The sequence below is a fragment of the Carassius gibelio genome, chromosome A17 (genome assembly GCF_023724105.1).
Source record: "Carassius gibelio isolate Cgi1373 ecotype wild population from Czech Republic chromosome A17, carGib1.2-hapl.c, whole genome shotgun sequence".
Taxonomy (NCBI): Eukaryota; Metazoa; Chordata; class Actinopteri; order Cypriniformes; family Cyprinidae; genus Carassius; species Carassius gibelio.
The window spans coordinates 6,390,292-6,417,889 of record NC_068387.1 but is presented as its reverse complement, the minus strand read 5'-3'; the positions used below and the strand labels follow the sequence as shown (position 1 = coordinate 6,417,889).

General features: G+C 35.3%; 1 protein-coding gene across 1 annotated transcript in view; it reads left to right on the top strand.

Annotated features, from left to right (window-relative positions):
- The window catches only part of LOC128031745 (BRISC and BRCA1-A complex member 2), a 100,158-nt gene that overhangs the window by 55,261 nt on the left and 17,299 nt on the right, over positions 1-27,598 (top strand). The window contains exon 7 of the mRNA XM_052620121.1: positions 25,579-25,688. Within this exon, the coding sequence (XP_052476081.1) occupies positions 25,579-25,688 (110 nt within the window). The remainder of the gene's footprint in view (positions 1-25,578; positions 25,689-27,598) is intronic.

The following is a 27,598-nucleotide window of genomic DNA, read 5'->3' as shown; positions in this document are numbered from 1 at the left end:
CCGTTCCTCTTCGGAACACAGTTTAAGACATTTTAGATTTAGTCCGAGAGCTTTCTGTCCCTCCATTGAAAATGTATGTACAGTATACTGTCCATGTGAAGAAAGGTAATAAAAACATCATCAAAGTAGTCCATGTGACATCAGAGGGTCAGTTAGAATTTGCTGAAGCATCGGATGTCTTACAGTTTTGGAACGACATGAGGGTAAGTCATTAATTACCTAATTTGAATGTTTGGGTGAAGTAACGCTTTAAAGTAGAAGCCCTAACCCTTACTAAAATAATTAATGTTTAAAAACTGATGCTAAACAGTTCATTTAGTACAAAAAATGGCATCAGTTAAATCTAGTAGATTTGGACTGAGCACTGTTCACTGCTCTTTTGTTGCTCGGTTCAGCATGGTACCCATTCAGCTCTAAATGTCAGCTGTCCTAGTTTGTGCAGCCATCGGTGAAGCAAGCGGAGGCTCTGTGTTCGTGACAAGCCTGATCAGTCTCACTCCACTGGAGCCATACGGACTGCTAGCCGAGACCTGTCTCCCTGTGCACCGGGTGAGTTGGAGGATTGCACCGTTGGCCCTCAGGGATCCACTGCCACTGCCGTTTATTATTTTAGACAACTCTGGAGAGTCACATGCCAGGTCTACATGTTGCTTTTTGGCTGCTGTTAAAGGGCCAATCTGTTGCTGGGGAGTAAAGTCACTATAGTGGAATTAGTGATTGTTTTAATTAAATATGAAATGGAAAGAATGAAAGTGAGAGCTAAACCTGGAGGCCTCTTTCTATCATGGTTTTAAAATCTCCAAGGGGCACTTATTGGAATGCACAACAAGCAACACAGGACAACAAATCTTGTAATTACAAGTATTTATGTTATGCTTACATTGTAAACACATTTATTTTAAAATAAGGTTCAAAAGCAATGCTTCCAGGCGTATTCACTCTGAGAGTGAAATGAAAAGCAAAACGAATCACTGAAGACAGGCCTATTCACACAAGAAATAAAATGCAAAAGCAAAATAAATCACAGATGACAGGTTTGTTCATGTCAGAAGTGAAACAAAAAAGCACTCTTGTTATTCACATGCAAAACATAATATCTGATACAGCATCTGAGCTGGGGGGTGGGGGAGGGATCAGTCAATTTGGTCAGTCACACTTATTTACACCTTTTAGCTTTTCTGTAAACCTACACATTTTTTTCCCTGTGTACCTCTCTTTGGAGTGTTACAAGCTCTTGGTCCATAAAGAAGATCTGTAAAGTTGCAAAAACTAAAGTCTCAAATCCAAAGAGATATTCTTTATAAAAGTTGAGTCAACCACTCCTACCTAAAACGGCTCATTCTAACATGCCCCCACGTCTATGTCATGATGTGGGAAGATTTGCATAATACCACCCAAATGTTCACGCAAAGAAAGAAGGTTTAACTTTTATTCACACTGTCGTGACCGGGACTGTTTACTGTGAGAGTAGCCTACAATGCCAGTGTCTGTTTCTATAAAGTGGGGCAATTCTGCCTTTGCAAGGACAGTCTGATGCTTCTGACTCAAAGCCTGTAAGTACTTTTTCATATTTTAGAATTTGCCACTGATAATTCAAACGTGAGGATTTCTCCGATCACAAATGCAGACATGGTTTTATGTTTACGTGGCGTGATATGCAACGCAACACATGAAAATAAATTATAAGACATTATAATCAATAATCATGTCCCCACTGGATGCAACAAATGCCTCGTTTGTAATAGGTTTTTATACAGGTTTTTTCTTGTCGAGTCGGGACACACAGCGTGACAGTATGGAAAGGGGCACAACATTTCCGTCACATACTTGAGGTATTCAGCCAATCACAATGCAATGGATAGCTGGCCAATCAGCGTACACCTCACTTTTCAGAATGATGAGCTTTGTAAAAATCAATGCTTTTTAAAAAGGCGGGACCTAGAGGTGAAACTATAATGTACAGTATATGGAAAATAATGTGTTTTTTGAACCTTAAACTGTATAAACACATTGCATTACACCAAATACACCAAATAATGTTCTTTTTAGCAACGTCATATGACCCCTTTAAGTGTTTTTTTGCAACTCATTCAAACTCCCAACTCAAAGTGACAAATTGACAGTGATTGAAATTTAGCATTTTTTCAGTGTGAAGGGTACTCTGTTGCTTTGAGTTGTATGTCATATGCATCAGATCAAGATGCATTTAATTCTTTTCATGCATTTGTTAAAATAGAACTCCTGCATTAACTCTATACTTTCACAGATATTTTGGAGTACCTAACCTCACCCATATCCTAAACCGACCAGCTTCTCAGCAATATAAAACATGCAACAGGCAAATAAAAGTAGATAAAGTCAAAGGTATTTATTGCAAAAACTGCCCAAATAGCAGTATAAATGTATTACGAAGTCGTCTTGCATTCCGAGTCTTCTGAAGCCATGCAATATCTTTATGCAAAGAACAGAGTAAAACATAAGGTTTACTTACATTAGACTATTTACACCTTTTTAAACATGTAACCCAACCCCTACCCCTTATTCAACCATTTGTCAATAATAAAACACAGGATATAATTGGCATGTACAACTACAGTCACAATTTATTTAAAAAGTATTAATATTTCAAGTCTTTTGAGGCAAAATGATTTAATTGTGAGAGGAACATCCACCATAAAGTGCAGTCTGTGCACAAATTCAAAAACTGGCGGTTACTTTGGTTGTGAAACTCTTGTGTGTCTCATGACCGATTGCACCATGCTAATGTTTGGGAGTAACTTCTTTTGATGAGATATGACCGTGATAATGGAATCATTTTCACTAATTGAAAATAGTAATGTCTCTTTAAACTGTAAACAACCCACATAGTGGCAAAATGATTACCCAATTTGTAATTTAATCATGACGATAAAATCATTAAACTTGTTACATTGAAAATAACGCAGTATAAACATGTTTGTCAGCACAATTTCAAAGTAGAATAAAGCAAATCAGTAATTTAATAATGCGGCGTCATTCAAGTTAAATGCACAATGGCAGGCACACATATTTAGTAAATCTTACTGAAAACATAATATTAAGCAGTTCATATTCTAAAATCTATGTTTGGGTTGGTTCTTTGTAAATTAGATAACACTTAAGTAACTGAACCTCCCTACAATGAGAACACTGAGCTGCTACAGTGGGTGTGTACTGCGGATCACCTTTATTAGCATGGCATCCTTGCTTTGTCACCCTGCTTATATATTATTACATTGTTTCATTTCTGTGCCGAATACTCCCTGTAAATCTGCTGCTTTTTTCCAGTACATCCACAGTCTCTGTACCTTCTGATGGCCACATTATATACATAAGCCTCCCTGCCCTTCCTCATGCCACTTCAACTTTAATAGTTGGCCAATTAGTTTTACTCTAATTATTTTCTGAGTACTTTTCCTTCTTGATTTAAGTGTGCTCTTAGCATCAGTGGAGGCAGTTGCCAGGGTGCGTCCAGGGTGAAGCTGGCCCTGAGGTCTGTGCCTTTCTCTGCTCCTCCATTCCCCAGCCTCATTTATTCTGGAGACGCCCTCATTTTAATATTCTCTTCCCTTATTCCCTAATCCCTTATTCCCATTCTTTCATTCAGTCCTTAAATGAGATCTTAAGACGTGTCTGACAAACATTTTGAATATAAAGTGTATTGTGGTTTCCCTTTAAAAATGAAACGATGAAAAATCTGAAGAAATGTAGCCTCATCATTATCAAACTCTTATGCAATAATTAATTTCAAGGCTGTCTGTGCCTATCAAAATCTTGATTATTATTTCAATTAAAGCAAATAAAAAAATGTCAGAGGGAATTTTTTTCCCCCTCTGTGATTTGTTTTTCTCTTGAATGGCATACAAGATCAAGCTCCAGAGGGTAGAATTTAATAAACATTGTCATGCACTCTTGTTCAACAGCCCAGGGCATGGTTTGATTTTAAACCGGGATATGCATTGACCATAACAAAGAGAAATGGAGAGTGGGTGTGAAACAGAAAGAAAGAAGCATGATTGAAGACTTGAGGTTTAATGAATCTGTTTTAACGTCAGTGCCATAGAAACCCTCTGCTGCATTAAACGCACAATAAATTAGACCATGAATTTTCTTGACATTGGCAATGGTTGACGTCACATACTCTGTCATAAGCAGAAATTACAAAGATTGTTCTCTGTATTTTTAATATGTGATCCTTGTGGACCTTACAGATTGGAATTTAAAAATAAACCTGTGTGTGAAGTTTTTGATATTGGCTGTCACTCATTTTGATCACATTTTGTGTCACTCTTTTTTTTTTTTCTTCCTTTCCCTACCTGATTTTAGTTTATTTAGACATTTATTGTTAGGCATTGCTTCCTAAATAGAAAATGTTGTATTTGTTTACACTGTCCTATCATATTCGTCATATATGATAGGATCATATTGTATCTAAAGTGGAAAATGTGTATGACAGTGCAGTCTGGAAATTCAAGTTTATTCCAAAGGTTATTGTCCGAATTAAGGGCGTTGTACAAAATTAACATTTAGGCCGACATTGGATTTATTCAGGTGTGGCACAGACATTAAAACCTTGAGAACTAAATGTGTGGTTTTAAAATCTAAGGTGGAGCACCAAGGAATTTAGTTTTTCCGTTGGTGTGGATGTAGTTTTCTTGAGATACTGACTGATATACGTAGGACAAAAGTATTAATTACACAATTTATATATTGTCAGTCATAATATGTTTTAAAGGTAAAAACTAGTTTTTTAGGTTTGGTATGGTTAGATTGCTAGCTAACATCTTTAGCTAGGTGTTAAAATTATTACATAAAAATAAAAAAGAAGCTTTTTATTGCACATCTTTAAAAATTACAATTGTAAAATACTTGTACAATTTATTAATCAAATACAGCGCCATTCTTCTGTTAGATTACTGGAAGTGTTATTCTGTGAGAAAAGGATTTCCATATCTTTGGTTGTTGTCAAAAACTGGGCATCCAATCAAACTCTGCTTCAGTACAGCATTTTGGCTCAAATTCATGTGTCACTTGGTAGATTCTAACCCAATGCCAACATTGACAGTTTGCATGTCATGATCTCATCCTCAAAAAAAGATGAATTAAACTAAGCCAAATAATGAAGTGTGTCTATAGTAAATTGTTTTCCTAATCAGTCTGTATGTCAAAGTTTTTGCTGATTATTGGGGGCATTGCAGTTTATTGTAAAAAATTTCAGTATTTGATATAACACTGTTATGTGCAATATCTAGAACGGATGTTTCATGTCATAGCATAGTATGTTTGCAGTTTAGCCAGCCTGCCAAACTGGTTTCAGTTGGCCTTTTGATCCAGGACAGGTTCATTGACTAGATCTTTTTACATTAAACTCTTGGATCTTGTGAGAGATAATGAAGAATGCAAGCTACACTCCGTAGCGTATTAATGACGCATAGTGCCATTTGAATCAAACACTGACAAATTCCTACACCAGTGTATAAAGCAAAAAACATTAAGAGCTATCTCTTCCATGTGTTTTTGGTCTGCCATAATTGGTTTCTATTTCTTTGTCACTCAGAAGCCACAACCCCAGTCAAACCTCATTAGTTTATAGCTGCATATTTAATTATCAAATCCATGTTTGTATGATGCCACACAGCATTTTCACTGCCGGTGCAGACAAAATAATTGCTGAAACTGTTTAGACACATTTAGACATTTATTTGCACTTGTTTATTTTCTTAGTCTTTTTTCTCACAATTTCTGAGACTCATGAAACACGAGTGCCCACATCCTGTTAGTGATCACTCAGCTCTTCAGAGGCGTATCAATCTGAGCACCTGACGTTTCCTCCGAAACACCACCCCCGACCGGCTCTCCCCGCTCCAGCAAAGCTCAGATTAGGAGAGAACAGAGTGACACAAAGCCCCTTTTAACATCGGCCTACACCCACCATTCAGCTTTATGCCAGCAGCAGCACCAAGCTTTTGGCTGCGTGTTTGTTTATCTGTTCTGTGCTGCATGTAGAGTTCCTATTCTCTCATGTATTAGCACCGCTGTCGAGATATGTCAGACTGCCTGAAGAGGTCATGTCAAGAACTTCACTTCTGTCGAGATGATGTTGTTAAAAAATATTGCCATTTACTGACGGTTCCTGGGATTATGCATTATTTGGAATCAGAGAATTGAGCGACACATAAGCAGAGAATGTTTTGGAAAGTTCCTCTTTGCTTTGAGAAAGCATGCGTAGGACTTTCTTGTCTTCCTTTGATAAAGGGTGAGTTTTCTCTAGTGCGGCTGCAATGTTTTTGGAGAACTGTTTGCCCAACACAGCATGTTGAGTCATGTGATGACAGAACTGCAATGCCATACCTCCGCGAGAACACTCATAATCTCCTTGGCACTCCATGTCCACTAACTCGCTCACTCACTAGCTTGATCAAAAAAAAAAAGAAATGTTCACGCCTTCTATTGCTGTATAAACATGGACAAATGGATCTGACAAGAGTGTTATGGAGGAGATTGTGGTATGACATCAACGACTATGACTGTAATACCCTTCATTAAGACGACATTCACATTATAATTAACTGCCCAACAGTCGAGCTGCTCCAAATGCAGTCTCTCCATCAGCCTTGTGTACTTTCTTCCCATGTCTACAAAAATGTATACCAGTATGTTTCAGTTAATTATTTGCAAAGAAAAGAACTGGCTAAATTAAGCGAATTACGTCTTGTTGCTATTGTGTAAAACATTCAGAAAATCTTTCAGCCAATCAAAATCATGTTTTCATTCCACATTATCTTAGTGAGGGTCGGTTTAAATAAAAAGTATAAGGTAAAACCTGTTATACCTTTAATGGCTTGTGGGAACTCGGAAATCATATCCAGATGTTTACTTGATCAACGTCCCAATCAATTCTGCGTTTTATGCTTTTCTTTCAAGATGCCAAATAATGCAGTATAGCTGCCAAATAATATTGTTTACGACTAGTCACAGAGAAAGAAAAACAAGAAAAAGAAAATATCTTGACATTACACCGTGCACCTGTGTGATCAAAGCGGAGTCTTATATATGGCACACTGTGCATGTTTGAGACACTCCCTGTTTTGTGCGTGACTGTTGAGCATTTCATGCCAATGCCAGTAGTCGTAATTTTCAGGAGGATTGAGCACTCCAACAGTAAACACTGACTCAGGCCCAACGAATCATAAGAGCTTTGAAGTAATTGCAGGTTCCTCCTGAAACTGTTTCCCCACCATTGCTCGAGCCATCAGAAACCAATGCTGCGCCACAGCAAACATCTGTTAGAGGGGAAATAAACTGCCAAACACCTCTCTACTAGATCTCTGAGGCTTGTTTGATCTCTCAACTCAGATTCATTAGATCTGTCTACGTTTTGCAGCGCTATATACAGCCAGGGATGTAGTATACATTAATATTTTATCTATTTATGTTTTATATATATGTGTACACAGGTATTAAAAGGAGAGGGTGACTTATGAGGACATAACCCATGTCCCCATTTTTCAAAACGCTTATAAATCATACAGAATTATAAGTAAAAAAAAAAGGTTCCTGTGAGGGTTAGGTGTAGGGCCATAGAATATACATTTTGTACAGTATAAAAACCATTACGCTTTGGGATGTCCCCACTTTTCACAAAAACAAACGTGTGTGTGTGTGTGTGTGTGTGTGTGTGTAATGTCAGTAATATCATAGCAATTAGGAGAAATCATCCAAGCAACTGTGAAGAAACATTTAAGAAAAAACCCACAAACCTTTGCGAGATTTTTTGCATGGGATTGTTTAACTTTTATTTTCTTCAGAAGATGTAAAGCTCACTCACTTTAATGTATGCAATCTTTGGCCCAATGTGCGTCAATAATGACTTGCATTTTCTTTCTCTTGACATTCATAATGTTCACCTGTGCCTTTTTATAGCATTAAAGCTATCAAAATCTATGCAAAAACCCATCAGAAGACTGTGAACCTTCGAGAATGCCACTGCTTCATGTTTAGCTGAGATACCCCTGACATTAGCATCACTTTTATTCAGAGTGTGATGGGTAAAAAATAAAAAATAAATAAAAAAAACAAGCGGGGAAAAAAAAGAAAGATAATTGCTGGTTTGAAGATCTTTAATGCAACAGGCGATGAAGCACTGAAAAGAGCAGCTAAGCCCATCGCTCCGACAAACAATCAGGCTGCTGTTTAAGAGGCCAAATTATAGGTTGGGCTGGGCCTGAGGATCAAAATAAAATGTCAGAGGAGAAGTTCACAAACAAGAGTCAAATTGGTTGGAAAGACAATGGATCTGAGCAGTCTGTTGGCTTGAGTAAAGATTTTGGCAGATGAAGTCTCTCTGAAATCTTTTCTTCCCTCACTGTGAAAAAAGCTGGAAGATTTGAAACTTGCCAGGATATGCACTAAAGTTGCATATTGTTAGCTTAATGAAGCTGTTTCTAACTTTTTCCATGGAACACCAACACAAAATCATATGGACTTCTGTGGTCTATTTAGTCATTTTTGAAGCTCGACAGCCCAGTGGATGCTATTGTTATGGAAAAGAGCAGCTAGGATATTTTGCTAAATATAAAATCTTTCATTTCATGAAACACACACAAAGGCATACAAATTGATGAGGGTGAAAAAATTACAACAGAAATGTTATATTTCAGTGAACTATTATTTAGTTATTGCTTTTATCGATTTATTATTGCACAATTTTCTGCAGATAATTTAATTATTTTTCTCATGTGTTGTAGTACGAAGAAAGGTGTTAGCTCGGTCCAACCTTGGGTGATGTGCCAAAATCTTATGCCGTACATACAGGGAAGGAACAGAGTTTTTGCTGATTCAACTTTTACACATCTGGTGTGTGTCGCAAGTGGGCGTTTGTGGTTGCAAAATCATAGAAATGTGTCAACGGTTTGGTCGCCTGCCATCACAGTAAAGTAAAAGTTAAGTGCCAGGTGATCATACTTTTAAAATTTAGGATGCTTTTGTGTCATTACAGAGATCTAGATGCATTATCCACACCTGTCTGTATGCTTTTTTATGTTTTAATGGTCACTTTCATAAGTATTGGCTATTTCTGTCTTTAATGATTACTACAGTATTAAAGCCAGGTAAAACATAAGGAATTTATTATTTCTAGGTTCGTCTTAATCCAGCATCTTTGTTGATGTTGTTTCATTTGCTTTGTTGTATTTTTACATGTTTGCATGACAGTAAATACACTTAATTAAACATTTTGGACCTGATAACCCAAGTCAGACCACTGAACCCAGTGCACACCCATTACACACACTTGCCCTGTAAAAGGCTTTGCTTTAGTCCCATGTAGTGCTTGCTTGTGATAATGCAATTATGATATATAGTCAGGTACCCATATTTTTAGTTATTAAACCTTATAAACCAGTGTTGTTTTACATCCAGTGTAAAACACTAGTCTACATAGTCTGTATCTATGTACACTGCCTTTTTTTTTTAAATTTGTTTTTAACAGTAAATAAAACAGTAATATTGTGAAATATTATTACAACTGTTTTCTGCTTTATTTTACAATGTAATTTATTCCTGTGTTAGTAAAACTGAATTTTTAATATTACTCTAGTCTTCAATGTCACATGATCATTCTGAGATCATAATATGCTGATTTTGTGCTCAGTTATAAATAATGGTTCTTATTATTAAGAATGTTGAAAATAGTGTTTGCTAAACAGCATTTTAATACTTTTTTTGTGGCATTATTCATATATAGTATAATTTTTACTTGCTGATTAAAAGTAATAATTTCTTTATTAATTTATTCTGTTATTTTTATATTTATTTATTTATTTGTATTATTATTTTTTTTATTATTATTATTATTGTTATTTTATTGTTCTTACCCCAGACAGTTCAATGGTAGTGTCTGAATGATAGATGTTTCTTAAGCACTAAATATTAGAGAATGATTATAATAAAATTTAAACGATCTCTTAAGGATCATGTGACACTGAAGTCTGGAGTAATGACTGCTAAAAATTAAGTTTTATCATCACATGAACAAACTGTATTATGAAGTATTAGAGTTTTTACTGTATTTTTTATCAAATGAATGCATAATTATTCCAAACCTTTGACTGGTAGTAATGTGTGTTTGGTCACATGATGTGAGTGTTCTGGGTGGAAACATGTTTTATGTGGTTTATAGCATGATTGCTTGGTAATTTGCTGTCAAAAGAGCCCACCCTATGATATTCTATGCATGGTATTATGGTGTCTAGGTTTTGCCTGAGTCCATCCTTCATTTTAAGCCTATGGGATTTTTATCCACTTATTAAATTGTCTATGATATGCATGCCAAATTTAAAACTTAGGGTTAAACCTAAGTATCAACAATAGGGAAGCTGATGCTTGTCTTTGCAGGCATCACTAAGAGGGCATTATGGGAAGACACTATCACATGTATCTCTTGGATAAACATCTGGCTGCCGTGCTGCTTTGAATAGGCAGTGAGTTAGGGAGCGATAAAAACGGCATGAAACATCAAAAAGAGACCTGCCCGCATTCTGTCTCCATGTGGCTCTGAACAAATTCACAGACTTCAACTCCCCCCAAATACAAGCAGACACAGCTGAATCTCTGGTCTTAGCGTGTAAACTCGCTATTATCACTGTAAAGGGCTGCATCAGCTAATGAAGGCCCATCCATTCTGTTATAGCCCCTAGGGAAGAACAGTGCTCCCAAATTCTCCGAATGGTGGGTGGCATCCTGTTTGAAGTAGTGTAGATTATTGCAGCAGTCTGGAGGGTTGTTGTCGAGCACCTGCTGCTGTCTGTGGGAGAAATGCAGAGAAGCTTCATCTTTGCTGATCACAAAGCTTATAAAAATGCACACCTGATGCAGTATTGTTATCCCAAAAAATCTTATTTGTGTTAAAAATGTTTTATATGGCATGCAGCCATATGGTTTACAGGACATGCTTTCTAAATGTAGTTTGTTAATAGGGTTATCTTAAAAGATCTCTACATTTTTGCAAATCTTCCAAAAAGTTTAAATGAACACTAGTTGCAGTAAAACACCAACAACTTTAATTCCTTAAAAAAAAAAAAAAAGAACCATAATGCATGACTTGTAAACTAATAAATGTTGGCGCATCACATAACTAGCTCCATATCTATGGCTTTTTATAGTAAACTTGCTTAGTATGTCACCTGGTAGAGCATGGCAATGAGTCCCTTAAAACATGAGTCACAATAAAAGAGGTCTAAGGACATGTACACACTGCAACTAAATTTGATTGTTTCCGAGTCTTGATTCATAATTGTTGCCAGATTGTTGAAAAAATAGCTAATGAGAACAAGCTCATAATAAACTGAAATAAATCAAAATACTTTAAATTGAAAATAAGACCCAAATTTAATAATTCTTTAATTTCCACCTAAATAATTCCATAAACTTGGTCACTTTATGAGCCAAGCCTAAACAACAAGCCCAAAGTGCTTATAATAAGTGAAAACACTGCAACAGAGTGCTCTGCAAAGCAGCCTTCTGAACATACTGTATATAAAACAGCAAGAGTGTTTACCTTTAAGTGCCATTCACCAGACATTTCATGATGGAACTGCTGTGATATGTACAATAACCCACACAATAAAATGTTGTTTATCTGTTTCAGATAAAACTGAATATGTTTTTAGCACCTCTCAATGAATGTTTCACATTGAAAGTGTTGCAAAACTTGCAAGAAGCAAAGTAATTTTTTAACCACAGATACATTTTTCAATGAGCCTAGGTAGAGTTTATAATGGTCTTAATGTGTCTGTCAGGATTTCTTATGGAAATGACTAGGCCCATACTGCACCATTCACATTTTCTGTTCTGACTGTAAAGGAAATGGGTTTGAATATAGTGAAATGTACGATAGTGCCAGTACAACATAGTTATTGGTAACTGAAAAAAAAGATATATATTACATTAAAAAAACAAATGAAGACTTACAAAACGAAAAAAATAATAATTTCCGCCAAAATCAGTAATGTTTCTGGTCAGTACTGAAAAACAAATTTTAAATTTTACGCAAAATGCGATATTTGCTGAGTTATTACATAACGTTTTCTCCCTTTTATTTCCAAACTGCGACAAACACCAGTCTCCATTTTTTGCAGAATGCGATATATCCACTCAACCAATCACAGCGCACCATTCCACGCACTGTAAACAGTAACAGGACTCTGGATCTTAGTTTTACTCATCTACTTTGTACTTTTTTTATCAACAAAAAAGGGCTGCATGATAAATCGCATGTGATTGTCAGCCGCATCTTGTCAGTAAAGCCAGTTCTGTGATTAATAGTACCGTTAATTCTCCATCCACAGAGCTGTAGATCACTGACAAGCTACGCTATATCGCATTCATTAGATGAATCGCATTCGGTTATGAACGCAATATATTGCATAGTTTGTCAGTGTTAGTATTTTTATTAATGCCATTTATGTTTTTGTTAATACAGCACATAGCACTAGTCAACTGTTCATGTTCTTCATGATAAAATTTTATTTTATTGCTGTAATTAATTCATAGTATAAACAAGATGACCTGTTTAATTCATTTTGGAAGCGATGATTGTATTTTTAGTCCAGTGCCTGGATATAAGTATTGATTATGATCTAATATAATTAGTAATGACAAGTTCAGAGGCTGTCATATGTGTATCAACTTACTACAGTATGTTGTGTATTTCATTAGTTTCAATATGAAAAATAACTTTCATAATGATTCATTGAAGTATCATAGATTTATTGCATTTTGGGGAAAAAAATATAATTTTATAATACATCTTTGAAAATCAAAAGCTGAATTTACATTTTTAATGTTGTTATAACCTAAAGACGCGTTGTGGAAGTTTGAAAACAGAAAATAGTGGTTTTCATCTTGTCACTTTCTTTGGAAAGAAAACACATTTTTACTCAAATTAATAAAAATGGATTTATTGCATTTTGGAACCAAACACTTCAAATATACTAAGTGCAGAGGATGTTTTGAACTTTTTGGTATTCTGTGGCACTTTGTGTGGAATTCTACAGCCACATATTCCATGTTAGCCATTTTCTTTCTATTGTACTTTTGTAATACTATGAAATTATTTATGAAACTAATCAGCAGGCCCAGGTGAAATCCACAGAACTTTTCTATTTTTCTCATTTCTGCAATGATTTTAGAAAAAGAAGAAGAAAAAAGGATCAGTTCTGTGCAAAAGATTCTAACTTGACAGAAGGTTTATAATTCAGCAAGTACAGAACGTTGTGAAGGAACTGTGTGGAAATATGCAGATGATTTTATGGAGCTCTGTAGACTCGTATATAGCTTGTATTTTTACCAGCTGTACAGAACTAACTTAGACGATTTTAAAATGCTGCCGGAGTCTCTAATAAAGTCTGCCTAGTTTTATTTATTTATTTCGGTTTGGTCATTTACAGATCATTCAATCCAATCATTCAAAACATAAACACAATGACCTGGTGCAGGCAGAAGCTAAAGCTTATTGTGCCTGCCCTTAACTTTAAAATCATAAATGCAACACATTAATGACAACATCTGTTCATAACATTAACATTAACACATTAGTGGACCAGTGTCCACCACACCAAAAGCAAGCCGCTTTAATTAATTTTCATTCTGTTGAATATTTTTCCATTGTTATTCTCTTGTAAATATTTTTAAACTGAAAAATAGACATGGCTTGTTTTAACTCATTACAGCAACTATTCCATAATTTAACTCCTTTATTTGATAAACAGTGTTCTCTTAATGTAGAATGTACTTGTGGTTGATTAAATATACATAGTCCTCTGAGATTATAATTACTTTCTCGCTGGGTAAATAATATTTGCAAGCATTTAGGAATTTTATTATGTTTAACTTGGTAAATAAACTTTGCCGTGTACAAATCAACTAAGTCATAAAACTTCAAAATTTTTGATTGAAGAAACAGTGAATTACTTGGTGAATTGTAAGGTGCATAATTAATTAATCTGATAACCTTCTTTTGTAATAGGAAAATTAAATTGGTTCTAGTTTTATATGTATTTCCCCATATTTCAATACCATACGTTAGGTATGGTGTGACAAGTGAACTATAAAGTAAATGTAGTGCATTTTTGTTCAAAATACATCGCAACTTATACAAAATTGCAATCGTTTTTGATACTTTCTTTTGAACGTTTAAAATATGCGGTTTCCATGTCATTTTACAATCAATAATTACTCCAAGAAATTTTATATGATTTACTCTTTCTAATTCATTTTCATTAATAGTGATCCTAATCTGATTATTTATCTCTTTATTACTAAATACCATAAATTTCGTTTTATCTAAATTTAGTGATAATTTGTTCAAATCAAACCAATTCTTTAATTTATATAATTCTTTCTCTACCACCAACACAAGCTCTATAAGATTTGGGCCAGAACAATAAATTGTTGTATCATCCGCGAAGAGAATAAAATTAAAAATATCCGATACTTTACAAATATCATTTATATATAACAAAAATAACTTGGGGCCCAAAACGGAGCCTTGCGGAACGCCACAATTAATTCTCTGAAAGCAGGAGGCTGCTCCATTTAAATAAACATATTGAAAACGATCTGTTAAATAATTTTCTAACCAAGAATATACATTTCCCCTAAATCCATATTTTTCCAGTTTATATAATAATATTCTGTGATCGATGGTATCAAAAGCTTTCTGTAAATCTAAAAAAACTCCGATTGTATGTAATTTTTTATCTACTGATTGTGATATATTTTCTACCATTTTAACAACTGCCATTGTTGTTGACCTATGAGCTCTGAAACCAAACTGATATTCATTCATTATATTGTTCACTTCAACATAGCTATCTAATCTTTTAACAAATAATTTCTCTAGTATTTTTGAAAATTGTGACAACAGAGAAATAGGTCGATAATTACAAAACAAATGTTTGTCGCCACCTTTATAAAATGGGAGAACTTTTGATACTTTCATTTGGTTTGGGAATATACCCGTTTTAAAGGATTGATTACAAATATATGTAAATGGATAAATAACATTTTCAATAATATTTTTAACCATAAACATATCGAACCCATCATTATCAATTGACTTTTTATTCTTGCAGTCTTTCACTATTTTCAATATTTCATCTTTATTGGTTGGGTTTAAGAAGAATGAATTTGGACTTTCATATGTAACCCCAATTTCCATTCCATTATTTGGAATGGGTACAATTTTCTTTGCTAAATTATTGCCTATGTTTACAAAATAATCATTAAACTCTTTAACTATTTCCTCTGTATGACATATTGTATCGTTCAAGGTTAATTAATCCGAGAAGCAACGACTGACTGAACAGAGGGCACAGCGGAGGGGTAGGCTCACACAGCACTCACACACATTCGAGACGAGAGACAGACAGACCGTCTTAGCGGTACTTAGAAAAACACCAGATCTGTGAGGAGGAAAGGGGATCTTTTTCAAAGCTGAGACTGCTTTAATTAAACCACAGGAAATCTGTGACAAGGAAACAGCAGAGCTGTAGAGGTGTCATGTAAGCTGTTGGAGATAAGAGACTGGAAAGACAGACCTGTACGGCATAGTCGTGTGGGAGATGGAAACGCAACAATAATTTACTGTAAGCACAGGGTTGGAAGGAAGACATCTCTATAGCTACAGGCTGTATGCTAAATGTCTGATATCAAGGAAAATTTGGCTCTTATCAAACATAAAGTCCTTCTGTGATTATGCTGTTTATTTTTAGATTTAGAGTAGGCAATCAATTCTCACTCAGTGTAGTCATTTGAAACAGAAAATCGTGAAACAGGAAGTTACTCTGGAATTAAAGAGCTATTGCATCATGCTACACTTTCGATATAACCCTCCCTCTCCCTCAGATTCTGATCATATCTTTTCTGGTTTTTAAAGAAAATTGCAAATTAGGAATTTACTTAAGGGTGAAAACAGGTTAAAAGTCAACCTTAAGTTGTTCAAAACCTCTGTTCGAAAGGAAAATGTTTAGTAGATAGAGAAAAGGCCCCCACATATTATTATTTAAGTAATGCATTTTTTATTTTTATTTTTATTAATACATTAAATGTATAATTTCATTATTTTACTTGAATTAGATACACATTTCAAACATCGTAATTATTTCTCATGACCTGTAGACCGGTCGAGTGGAATCATTGAATAATTCATAGGTTATTGCTATTATAACATCACTTCAATTAAAAATACAGGCCTGTATTTTGTTTTTTATCAACAAAAGTTGTTGGGCCTGTTGTGTTCCACAGACTTTTACACACTTTTAATTTTTAGTTGAACTATTCCTTTTTGGTATGAAACTGATATATTTAAGACATAAAAGATCAAACATTTATTTTTTGTCTAATATATTTCCTTAAATGTATTGTATTTTAAATGTATGTTAGATGCTTTTAAAACACACACTCACACATAATAAAAACAAAGGCTTTAAATTAAATGTTTTTTTTTTATTTTTTTTATGTACGGTATGTATAGGCAGGAACCACATCCTCTTATGGTTTTGAGCTTATTTCTGGTTAGAAGGACAGTTTTATATAGGTACAATGGGCTTAATATTTTTCTTGGCAAGGGAGGATTTCTGATTTGAAAGAATCAAAGGAGGGTGGACAAAGCCTAACACTGAAAAATATTACTGTTTACCTAACTGATCTTAATATATATATCACTTTTTTATGGATATATACATATATTTTATGTATTTGTTCATGGCTGTATCTTTTTTGTGAAGTTTGCTTTATCTTTTTTTATAAAATCCCTCAGGCAATTGGACAACATTCAAAATATGCAACATAATTGCAATGCAAATTTTCTATTTTTTCTTTTTTGTTGTTGTTTTTTACACTAAAATAGAAAGCTTTTGTCAATTCCTATTTGGCGAATAACTTTATTAAGAAATGAAATGCATGTTTATTTATTAATATTACTGAAATCATGACACTGTACTTTAACCAGGAAAAAAAAAATAGAACATTATTTAAATAGTCACATCACATGATCCTGCATCACTAAAGATCATCTTCTGATCATATGTGTGGAAATGCAAATATTTTATTTTATTTTATTTTTTTATTGTCAGTTGTGCATATGTCATTAGTATGATCACATGACATGTATTTATATTTTATACAATATAATATCCAACCTCTAGTATAGATACATTTTTTTTTTCATATATATGAAAGTAAATAAAGAGAAAAAATACGTAACAATATCAAAGACAGAATACAGCTCATTCTGTGAATGGTCCCTAAGAATATGTTTTAACCTATTAATTGTGGGGGTCTAATAATGGTTTGCTTAATTTTTGAAAACGTGTGAATTATTTTACAACTATCCTAACTGAACTGTATACCTATAAATCAACTGGGATCAGATATACATACCAGAATATCTGTAATAATAATGCTTATTATATTACAAAAGTTTTCAAATGGGTTCAGTTCCACAAAATTGTATGAAAAAATGAGACCCTGTTATAGTTGGATTATACTGTAAAGTGTATTAAAATGACTTCTGGTCTGAATTTCAAGGCCAGGGGACATGCAAACGTCAAAAGACAAGCAGTTTTTTGTTGTTGTTGTTGTTGTTTTGTAAAGGGGACTCTTGGACAATTTGACAGATTGTTATCTGTGTTAACTTTTGTAATGTCTACTTTCACATCCGTGTGTCTACCTTACACCCTAGTTATGACAACAACAGTTATATTATTAGTAGTATTGCTAAAAATAGACAGCTGTTTTAATCATTGGACTGTGATACATATCTGTGTCATGCTTATTTCCTTTGCTCCATTCCAAGAGTTACAACATGTATTTTAGCAATGGATTGCATTTTTTTAATAATGCAAGTGATTCTACTGCTGGAGAGCATGTATTTTTATATGAATTACTCATTTGTTTTGTTAATTTGTGTAGTGCTTTACTGGATTTTTTTAATGCAAATGTTCCTGCCGTTTTGTGATGCTTTGTCGCGTCATCCTTGGTATAATTAGGCAGTGGGAATCCACTCTAGTTTTCATGTTTTGTTCTCACTTGAATGTCAGCTTTGTGTTCATTTAGTGATTGTGACCAGATTTATTTGTGCTTACATCTCCTCGCTTAAAAACGTTGGAAAACATTGATGCATCTGCTTCTCATTTGTCTGTGTGTATTTGTTCCAGTTAAAATATCAAGAGACCCCTTCTAAATAGTGTTTTTTAAATGGTCATTGTTGCCAGGCCTTGCAGGTGTTAGAATGAGTATGACCAAATTTGACTTCACGTGCCGCTTGCCATGTCTTCACTGATGATATAGCACTGTGTGAATTACTCACACTGACTCGATACATCGTGAGCACCCTGGTGTGTTGATGCTTTTCAGAAAGGATCAAGCGAGCGCAAAAAATGAGCACATCACGCCGCTATCACAACTGCACGCCCCAAGTGCAAAGCTTATGACTTTGTTCTGGCTACAAATGATACTCATTGATGACAAGTCGTCCTTATGAATGCATCATACTGTGTAATAAATGCTGTCTAATGTTTTTGCCTCCCCAGAGATGGGTGGCATCATCAGTTGCGAGATGGTTAATGAAGTGTGGGAACTTAATACCTAAATGGGATTTAATACCTTTGTGTTTTAATGTACCCTTAATGCCTTGTTAGTTTTGGAGTCATTGTGTAAACACTACTGCAAAAACATTACTGTGGTTTAACTTAGTAATTGTAAAGGCATATTGTGCTAAAATTTAACCCATAGACATGCTAAAAGTTGCCAACTGGTGCAACACCAACTTTGTTTGAAATGGAAATGGTGTTCCCTTTACAGCTTATATACAGTAGTTTATAGGACATGGCGTGCAACACTATACATCAAGTTATTTCCAGTAGATGCAACGAGATACTCACACTTTAATTTAAATATTTAAGAACTAAATATATTATAGGAGAAAATATAATATAATATAATGTAGATACAATTATGATTGGAGGTGATCTAATAGTGTTTAATATTTTTTAGGTTTAATAGGTTCTGTTATGTTGCCATCTTGGTGAAGCCCATATATAGAGATTTCACAGTTTTAAATGTAATTGAATTTATAAAGAAATTTCACCAAAATAATTAAGTATATCGTAGTTTTTAGAGTGTGGTTTAACAGCTTTTCCCCTGATTCCAGCCATAACCAGTCAAAACCTGGGTCACAGTTAGTGTGTGTTGGGAAAAAGTGGAGAAGTGTATGCCGCCACATGTTTTCGCCGTGGACCACAACTCACGGCTCAATATCAAGCAGCTGTTGATCGTCCTCTGTGAGTCACACGTTGCTGCCATTTCCAGGCACTGCTCCCTTTTCAACTGCTTGTGTGTTTTGAAGAGTGGGTGTACACTTTCCCTCTAAATGTTTTCTGTTTTCATCTGACTGCCTCTAGCTACCTGAAATAATGGAAACAAATTTTGTTTTTCACCTCTACCTGTAAAGATCTTAAATAACCGAGAAAGATGCGGGATGACAAGAAGCTTGCTTTAGATTATGAAGTTTCAATATTCAAAATGAAGCACTAGAAACATGAACTGTTATTCTGTGTTAGTCTGTTAGCTAGCCATGCTTTTCAATATTCCACTGATAGGCTGTGCTTTTTTTTTTTTTTTTTTTTTTCTAAGAGTGTTACTAGGTACAACTTTATATAGTGTGGTCTTCTGTGATTGTTGCTTTTAAACACTTTAATATGTAATAGTAATGTAAATTATCTAATGTAAAAAAATATATATATATCTAGTAAATTCTAAATTTTATATTCATATTGACCAGTCAGGTTTGTTTTAACCTTTCAAAAGCCACACGTTATGCAACTTGTTAAAGAGTATTGAGCTACTGGTCTAAGTGAGCAAGCGTAGAGTGTTCACCAGGAAGACATGCATGAGATAGTTGAGTAGACGAGTATTTAGTTAATTCTGTGAATAAAGAAGTTATCTTCTTTATCGTATTCTTTGATCAGATGAATTATCTGATCGGTGGTAGCAGCTTTCTGGACACTGGGCTGCCTCATCCATCGCACCAATTGAAATAGTATTTGGCTCAAGCACACACACACCCCTGAGATACAGACACTATGGTGCAGCTGTGTTCTCCACCTTGGAGGGTGTGCCCTGATTGTTAATATGTTCCACAATCTTCCTTCTTTATACACCAAAAAACCCGCCTAAAAAAAAAAATACCCGCCTATTTACGTAACACGCAACCTCTTAAAATGTCTTAAGTTAATCAGTGATCGGCACTTTTTAGCTTGCATTATCACCATATTTTATCATCTGAAATGTGCTTCACCTTTGCATGCTTGACTTTAATTGCAACTACATCAATCATGCAGAATATTTGCTTCTGTGTTTGTTTGATTACATCAAAGTGTACACATGTGGATTCATGCGACTAAACTGTTCGTTATATTTTTTGTCACAAACACAAATGAATAGAGAAACTTTCTTCCTGCGAAATACTGTGCTGTTTTGAACACAACTGTTTGTCACAATTGTAGCACCTTTGGAGTTTAGAAATGTTTGTCAGGTTTATATTGGTTGAGACAGCTGCTTCTGCTACCCTGATGGTTTGCTGTCAGATTGTTGCTTCAGGTCAAATATTTCCACCATAAAAAATCACCCATTCAAGCATCTCTTCAGTGGGCATGTATAGGCCGGAAATTATGTTTCTAAAATTGTCAATAACAGAAATGTAATACATGTTAATGTTAAAGTTATGAATGTCAGTTACAACAGACAACAATAATCACAAATAACAATATATTTAAAAAAAAAAGCATTGGGATTTATTGAGGTTCTCTTGATGGTGAATGTGATCTCAAGGCAGAATTCATTAGAAACCTCATCATGGATGTTTCAGGAGGTTCAACAATGCTCAAAGATCAGCTAAACATTCAGGTTTGTTTATGGAATCCAAGCTGAAGTACACATATGGTACATCCTGATACATATTACCATTTAGTAATCCAGTTTGTGCAGTAATGTGCATAGTAAAAAGCAAATAAAGAAACCACTACATGAATCTTGGAAGCTCATGTTGAATGCTGTGGTTAAAAATAAAGTTTTTTTTAATAGCATGAAGAAAGCTAGGCTATTTGACATTTGTGGAACTTTTCCACTTCACAAAATGTATTATAGTGGAAAAAAGATGCTTTAGATTATTAAAATATCCTTAACATGGAGAAGAAAAAAAAAAGCTCTTTTAAGAACTGTTCACTGAAAGGGTTCTTTGCGGAACCCAAAATGTTTTTTTTTTGTTTGTTTGTTTTTCGGTGGCATCACTGCAAAGAGTGTGGGAAAGCACCTGTTCTTGACCACTCATGTCTCTGTGCTTTCCCCATATGAGATGGCACAGAAAACATTGAGCAATCCAGTCCCGTCTATTCCTATAGTGGGGCCAAGCAAATCAGCTTCACCTCGAGTTTTGGTTTTAGACAGCTTTTGGCTTGGAGACAGCTGTCACATCTCTACGATGTCACATCACACAGTATGGCAAGCACCCGAGGGGAGGTCATAAAAGAAAACAGAGCGGGCACCCACGTGAGGTTCTTACCCGGGGCACCCTTGAGCCCCGTGCCCTACCCCCGACTCCTTGACACTGACTCACTGATTTAAACAGGAGGTAGGGAGTGCACAATGCTCCCTCTCTCACTGTCCTGGAGGAAGGGTCGCTCAAAACACTCATTAGTCATCACTGTTGTCTTCATTAGTTCTTTACCAAGAACCTATAAGAGCATGTTTTAATGATGCACCTTTATTCTTATTAGCCCAAAGCACAGACTTCCACATTAAAGATGCTCTTTATATGTAGATTAATGTGTTCCTGTAACCTACTGAAGATTTATAGTAGAAACAGAACATTTCTAAAAGACTATAATCATCATTATAAGTCGCAATGTGTGTAAAACCTGAAAGATTGTAAATGTTAAAATATAGAAGTTTATTATACTTTTTTATGGTAATTAATTGCTTATACTTTTTAGCAAGAAAAATGTATTTAAAATTGTAAAAATGTCTGCATTCAGGTCATGGTACATGTCCTTTTACTGTAAAAAAAAAAAAAAAAAAAAAAAAAATTTTGTAAAGTAAACGTAAGAGTGTATTTTCTTCTGGTCTGTAGCTGCGTCCCAAACTTATGTACTGATGCAATATATACTCAACCATGTACCGTATTAGTTATATAAGGTTATTTTGTCATTCATAATCAGAGTCTGATAGCCCCTCCCCCTTCGATATGTAATTAAAGCTGCGACAAGTGAGTGCATGGAGTGCCCAACATTCCACACTTCATTTTTTTGGTTAAGTGCATCATCTGGGTGTTTAAAGTGCACTTCTTTTTCTGATTTTTAGTGTGAATGCACTACTCTATTTATACTACAAAACATCAAAGAATAGTGCATAATGATGCAATTTGGGATGCGCCTTGTCTTTTATCATATTTCTGTTGACATGCCTATAACAACAGATTTTACTACTGTAATAATACATTTATTGCACAGCCTTTCATTGCTAATTACTTCATTAAATTTACTATAAATAATTGTTTTGATCTTGTCATTTTAGAATATCTTTAGGCTAAAGTTTAGAGTGTTTTTTGGTCCTATGCAAATACCAGTCACACAGAAAATATCTACTCTTTCTTGTGCCAGCCATAACCTAACAATCCCCTCAAATGACAATCAGCAAGAATGAATTATGTCTCTAGGAACGCATGGCTCATACCCTAGTACTCTACTGATGCAAGCTGATTAAATCAAGCAACACCTTGGGAAGTAGATGCCCCCCCAAGCCCAGGTATGTGGTGTATGTTGGCGGCTGATGAAGAGCAAGAAGAGACAGACGACAAGAGTAGCCATCAGCTTTGTATTTGACATTTTGTTCACAGATTCACGTTTGCCCTCAGAGCTTCATTAAACAGATGCTTTTCAACAGCAGCCCCATAATTGTACTGATTGAATTGTGAACCCATTTTTATTTATTTTCTTCACTGAAAATGAGGTTTTCTAGCCACAGAAGGTCTTTACAGCTTGTGAAACATTTTGAACCAATTTTCAAATCCATCCTAAGTAATGAAATCAATCTTTCTTGATGAATTTGTGATAAATGATCAGAAGCTTATCTGGTTGGATCTTTCCATTGAGGCTACATTCATTTTTAAAGGTCTCTGAAATCTAATGACCAATATTTCCAATTCACAGTCGTGCATATTGATGAGAAAGGGGCTTACAAAACACAATGAAACATTTATTGGTATGCTCTTTAATGTAAGATTTTACAACATAAAGGCACTGAAATACTTCAAGTGAAATCAAAGAACAAACTGGTGTGATGTCTTTCCAAACAACATCAGACTAAAATGAAGTTTGATTTGGAGTTTGTTTTGGGAGCTCTACAACTTTCTGGAAAAGACTGGTACCACATGAACTTAAACTCTGCTCTGGATCTCCACCTTATTTGACATGGAAATGTTCTCCAGGTCATTGGCAAAGCGTTTATACCTACAATGTTGAATTTTAGAAGGTTGTTGTCTGAGATGCAGAGAGTCAAGCCAAAAGCTTTATAATAATTACTGTTGTGTCTGAAACTGTAGACATGCAATCATCACATCAGAATGTTGAAAACTTAAACTTGGAACTTGAACTTGAACTTGAAAAACGTATTTTACTCGTTATTTTTACTCTTTTAAAAACAAAAGTCAATTTGCTATGCATATATTGTAACATTAATCCGTAAAAAAAAAAAAACAAGTAATGACCTGGCAGAAAAATAACAGTATGTTTAAAGACATTTCATTATTAAATGTCATCAAATTGATTTTATCTTGATTTATTTTCATTTTCACACTTAGTTTGTATTCTTCAGTTTCTGTTTTCCTTTGCTCAGTTTTCCCGCTCACTTATCAGTTGTCATGGTGATTCTTTTACACTTACAAGTGCTTATCATTATTTCCCTCTTTGGCCTGGTATTTACTTTGCAGTCTTTTCAGCGTTTAGTTGTCCGCTCTCAATAATGCATCAGTTGAACTATCACTTCTATATTTGTTAGATTTACCTTAAAGACTTTTTACCTAATCTTCTTTGTCATCATCTGCTTGTACAACTATGCCTGACAATATTAACACTGTAAAGTGTTAAAGTGCACATTGTTTTTCAGGACAGTCCACATAAAGATGATGAAAGATTATAACCATTTTGGCTTACAAACACAGCTAAATCATCCTAGCTACACAAAGTTGAGTTGTTGAGTCTTCTAGTGTGTTAGACTTAATTGTGATGTATTTTGTGTAGCTCTAATGTAGCACAGAAATCATTAACACTTATAATAGGACTAGCCAGAGCAATACAACTTTGTTAGAGATGAGAGAACCGTCTTGCTATAACATCAAATAAAACTGTGGAGCCATAGCTGAATATGTCCCTTTCACATTTATGAAGGTTGAGCTCTCTGATTCTCCCCAGACCTCAATGTGCCTCACCAAGTTATGCGTTAGCTTATCCCACACATGTCCCCTCTAACTGGTAACGTCACATTTCCAACACACACGGCTCACTCTAATGGGAGCAGAGGTTACACAGCAAGCAGCAATTATCACAAATGGATGAGTTCAAACCGACTGAAAGACATTTGATTAAGAGCGCCATGGTGCTAATGACGTACATCAGGGCCTAGCTGTAGGAAAACTGGGCTCAGACAGCACAGGAACAGAAAGTATCATCTAGATCCCTGCGGAACCTTTTAATGTGATAAGCTGAAGACAGGCAGATGTGGCCATCGCTGAAGCTAAAGCTAATGCAGCATGAATTCTGGTTGTAGTCTTTTCCTGCCAAAACCGTGCACCACCTTCAGTTGCTCAGCAGCAGCCGGGCTGGTCTGTCTGCTAGCTAAATGCCCTCAGTGTTAGCCGATGCATTGATTTGCCTCAGGGTCTTTATCCTGAATGGAGTGTTCATGCATTTTAAGGTAGAACCCGCCATTTCCCCATTTGCTGTTGTCTTTCTAAGCATATGATAATTCATATTACATATCATTACGTAGGCGGTGCTAATGTGCATATCAAAACATGTCATAGCAAACTCCGGGACTATTTATCTAAGCTTTGATACATGTAAAATACCTTATGTGAATGATGTTTCATCGGATCTGTTGTCCACAATCAAACATTCGCCGCCCACCAGTTAACCACACAATAGAAGGATAGTCAATATATGATAGAAAAACATATAGGAAGTACAGTTTCTACATTTTGCTTATTATTTATCTTAAACAAAAGTGCCTTCTTATGTTTGGATGTCTGTTCATCGGCCAAAGCAAACACAGATGTTGCCCAATGCTGATAATCTCATAATGGAAAATGCGAACCGATTAATAGGTTTAACATTAGCCATGCACACACTTGTTTTGTACTATGTTGCGAACCACATATTTGATTGTCTCCTACAATCTGTGACATAACAATTTCCAAATATTCATTTTTCTTTATCCCTCTGTCAGGACACAGCACTCGATCCAGGAGAAGATGTGGCGCTTCTGTCTGTTAGCTTCGAAGATGATGAAGCCACGCAAGTCTTTCCAAAACTCTACCTGTCACCCAGCATTGAGCAGTGAGTGACTTTACCCTATTCCATTCAAGTGGAAATACATTTTCCCAGGTCATACAGAATTGAAATGTTAAAGTACCTCGGGAGAGTGGTTTATGGTATTTCAGGGGTGGACATTCCTTTTCTAACATTTTATTTCCCTAAAAGTTTACCCCATTTCATAGACGAGAAAGACTTTAAATCTTAAATTCTTGTAACTGCTAATAATAATCTTATTATTAGTATTAGCAGTAAATGTGGCATGAAATGGATGATGCAGTCATCTTTTCATCTCATTTGAGAAAAATGTATTGATTGCTGGATTTGCTATTTCTTGCGATTGACGAGATAAATCATGATTGAACAGATAAACCTATAGTAAGAAACATTGCGATATTTAATTTAATTTTCGATTTTGATTTCATAACGACTTTAAATTATATCATATTGTTTTATCTTTTGAAAGTACACTAGAAGACCTCACAGCTAATTGTTTAAAATGCACACATACTTTGTTTTGATGTAAACATATAAGATGAAGCTCTTTAAACATTGGTAATATCATATTCAAAACATCACATTTTTCAGGAAGTTATTAATACACGACTGAATGAAAACTGCTTTTCAGCTCTTTAAGTGCTGTTATTTTAGAGATTCAAGCACACGACACACCTTATCCAACCGCCAGCTTGAGTAAATGAAGGCAGCGCTTCCTCTTCTGCTGTTAACTTCCTGAAATCCTGGAGGAATTGAGAATCAGTCAGTAAAATAGATGTTCTGTTTATGCAAGGACGAGAGCCGTTATTAAAGGGTTCAGTTATTGATGTGACTTGCAGAACATGACATTACTGACTCTGTTTTAAGTTAGTGTACAAAACAACATTCTTCCCACCTGTTCACTATTTGTGCAATACATCTTGGAATTAATTTGATCTTGTGCACCATAAAAGAGCAGTGGAACATGTTCATAAATAGTGCTTGCCCACTCCTGCTTTATTCATTTCATGTGACCTTGCTACAACTGTTTAGGGATTACCAGATGATCAACATCCTGACAGTAGAAAAACCAAGAATTATGTCTTGTGTTCTCTGCCCCTGCATGCAGAGAGCGCACCAGTGAACAAAGACTTGGAAGTGTTTTCACTCGTTTATTTTCTCCATTTCACCCTCAGAGCTCATAGTATGCTTGTATTGAAAAGTTCCTACATTCTAACTCACAATCAGAGTTTCTATATTTAAAAAAAAAAAATAAGTAAGTCAGATCTGTATCGACTGAGGTTTCATCAATAAAATATGATTGATCATTTAACTAAAATATTTTATTTGTAGTACACAATGGAAGAATAAAGTTGTAATCTACATGGTCAAACATGAAATTTGCAAAAATGGCCGTAATTAGCCTGACATTTCCCTCTGCAGTATCTAGAACACAAGGTCACTTCTCAGAAGGAATAGAGGAAACTTCAGTCTGACTTCACAACAGATAGATCTCAGTGGGCAAGGTCTGCTCATGCCAGCCTCTGGGTGCCTAATGACATTTTTTTTGTCTTTCACTCTGTGTGCTGTCCTCCATCCACTCATATCAGAGTAGCGAGAGGGGAGGAGGAGGAGGAACAAGCCTGTTTGTTTGCTCTCCAGCCATGTCAGCTTCTATCTGTCATGGCCACACTCTCTCCACCCCGTTATATTACAGGGGTTTGGATAATACAGGAGCACACAGGGTTGACCTTGCCTCCATGCATGCACGTTAACAGCTCAGACAACAAGGGTGACTTAGGAGAAGAGACGGGGGGTGGGCGTATGTGTGTGTCTGTGGGTGCTAGGGGCACAAAACAACACTGGGAATATGGAAACTGGCCTCCTGAGGACATACCTGAAAAATTATGTATGCTAGAACAGTGGCACAGTGTTACTTAAGCCCACTTTTCTGAGAT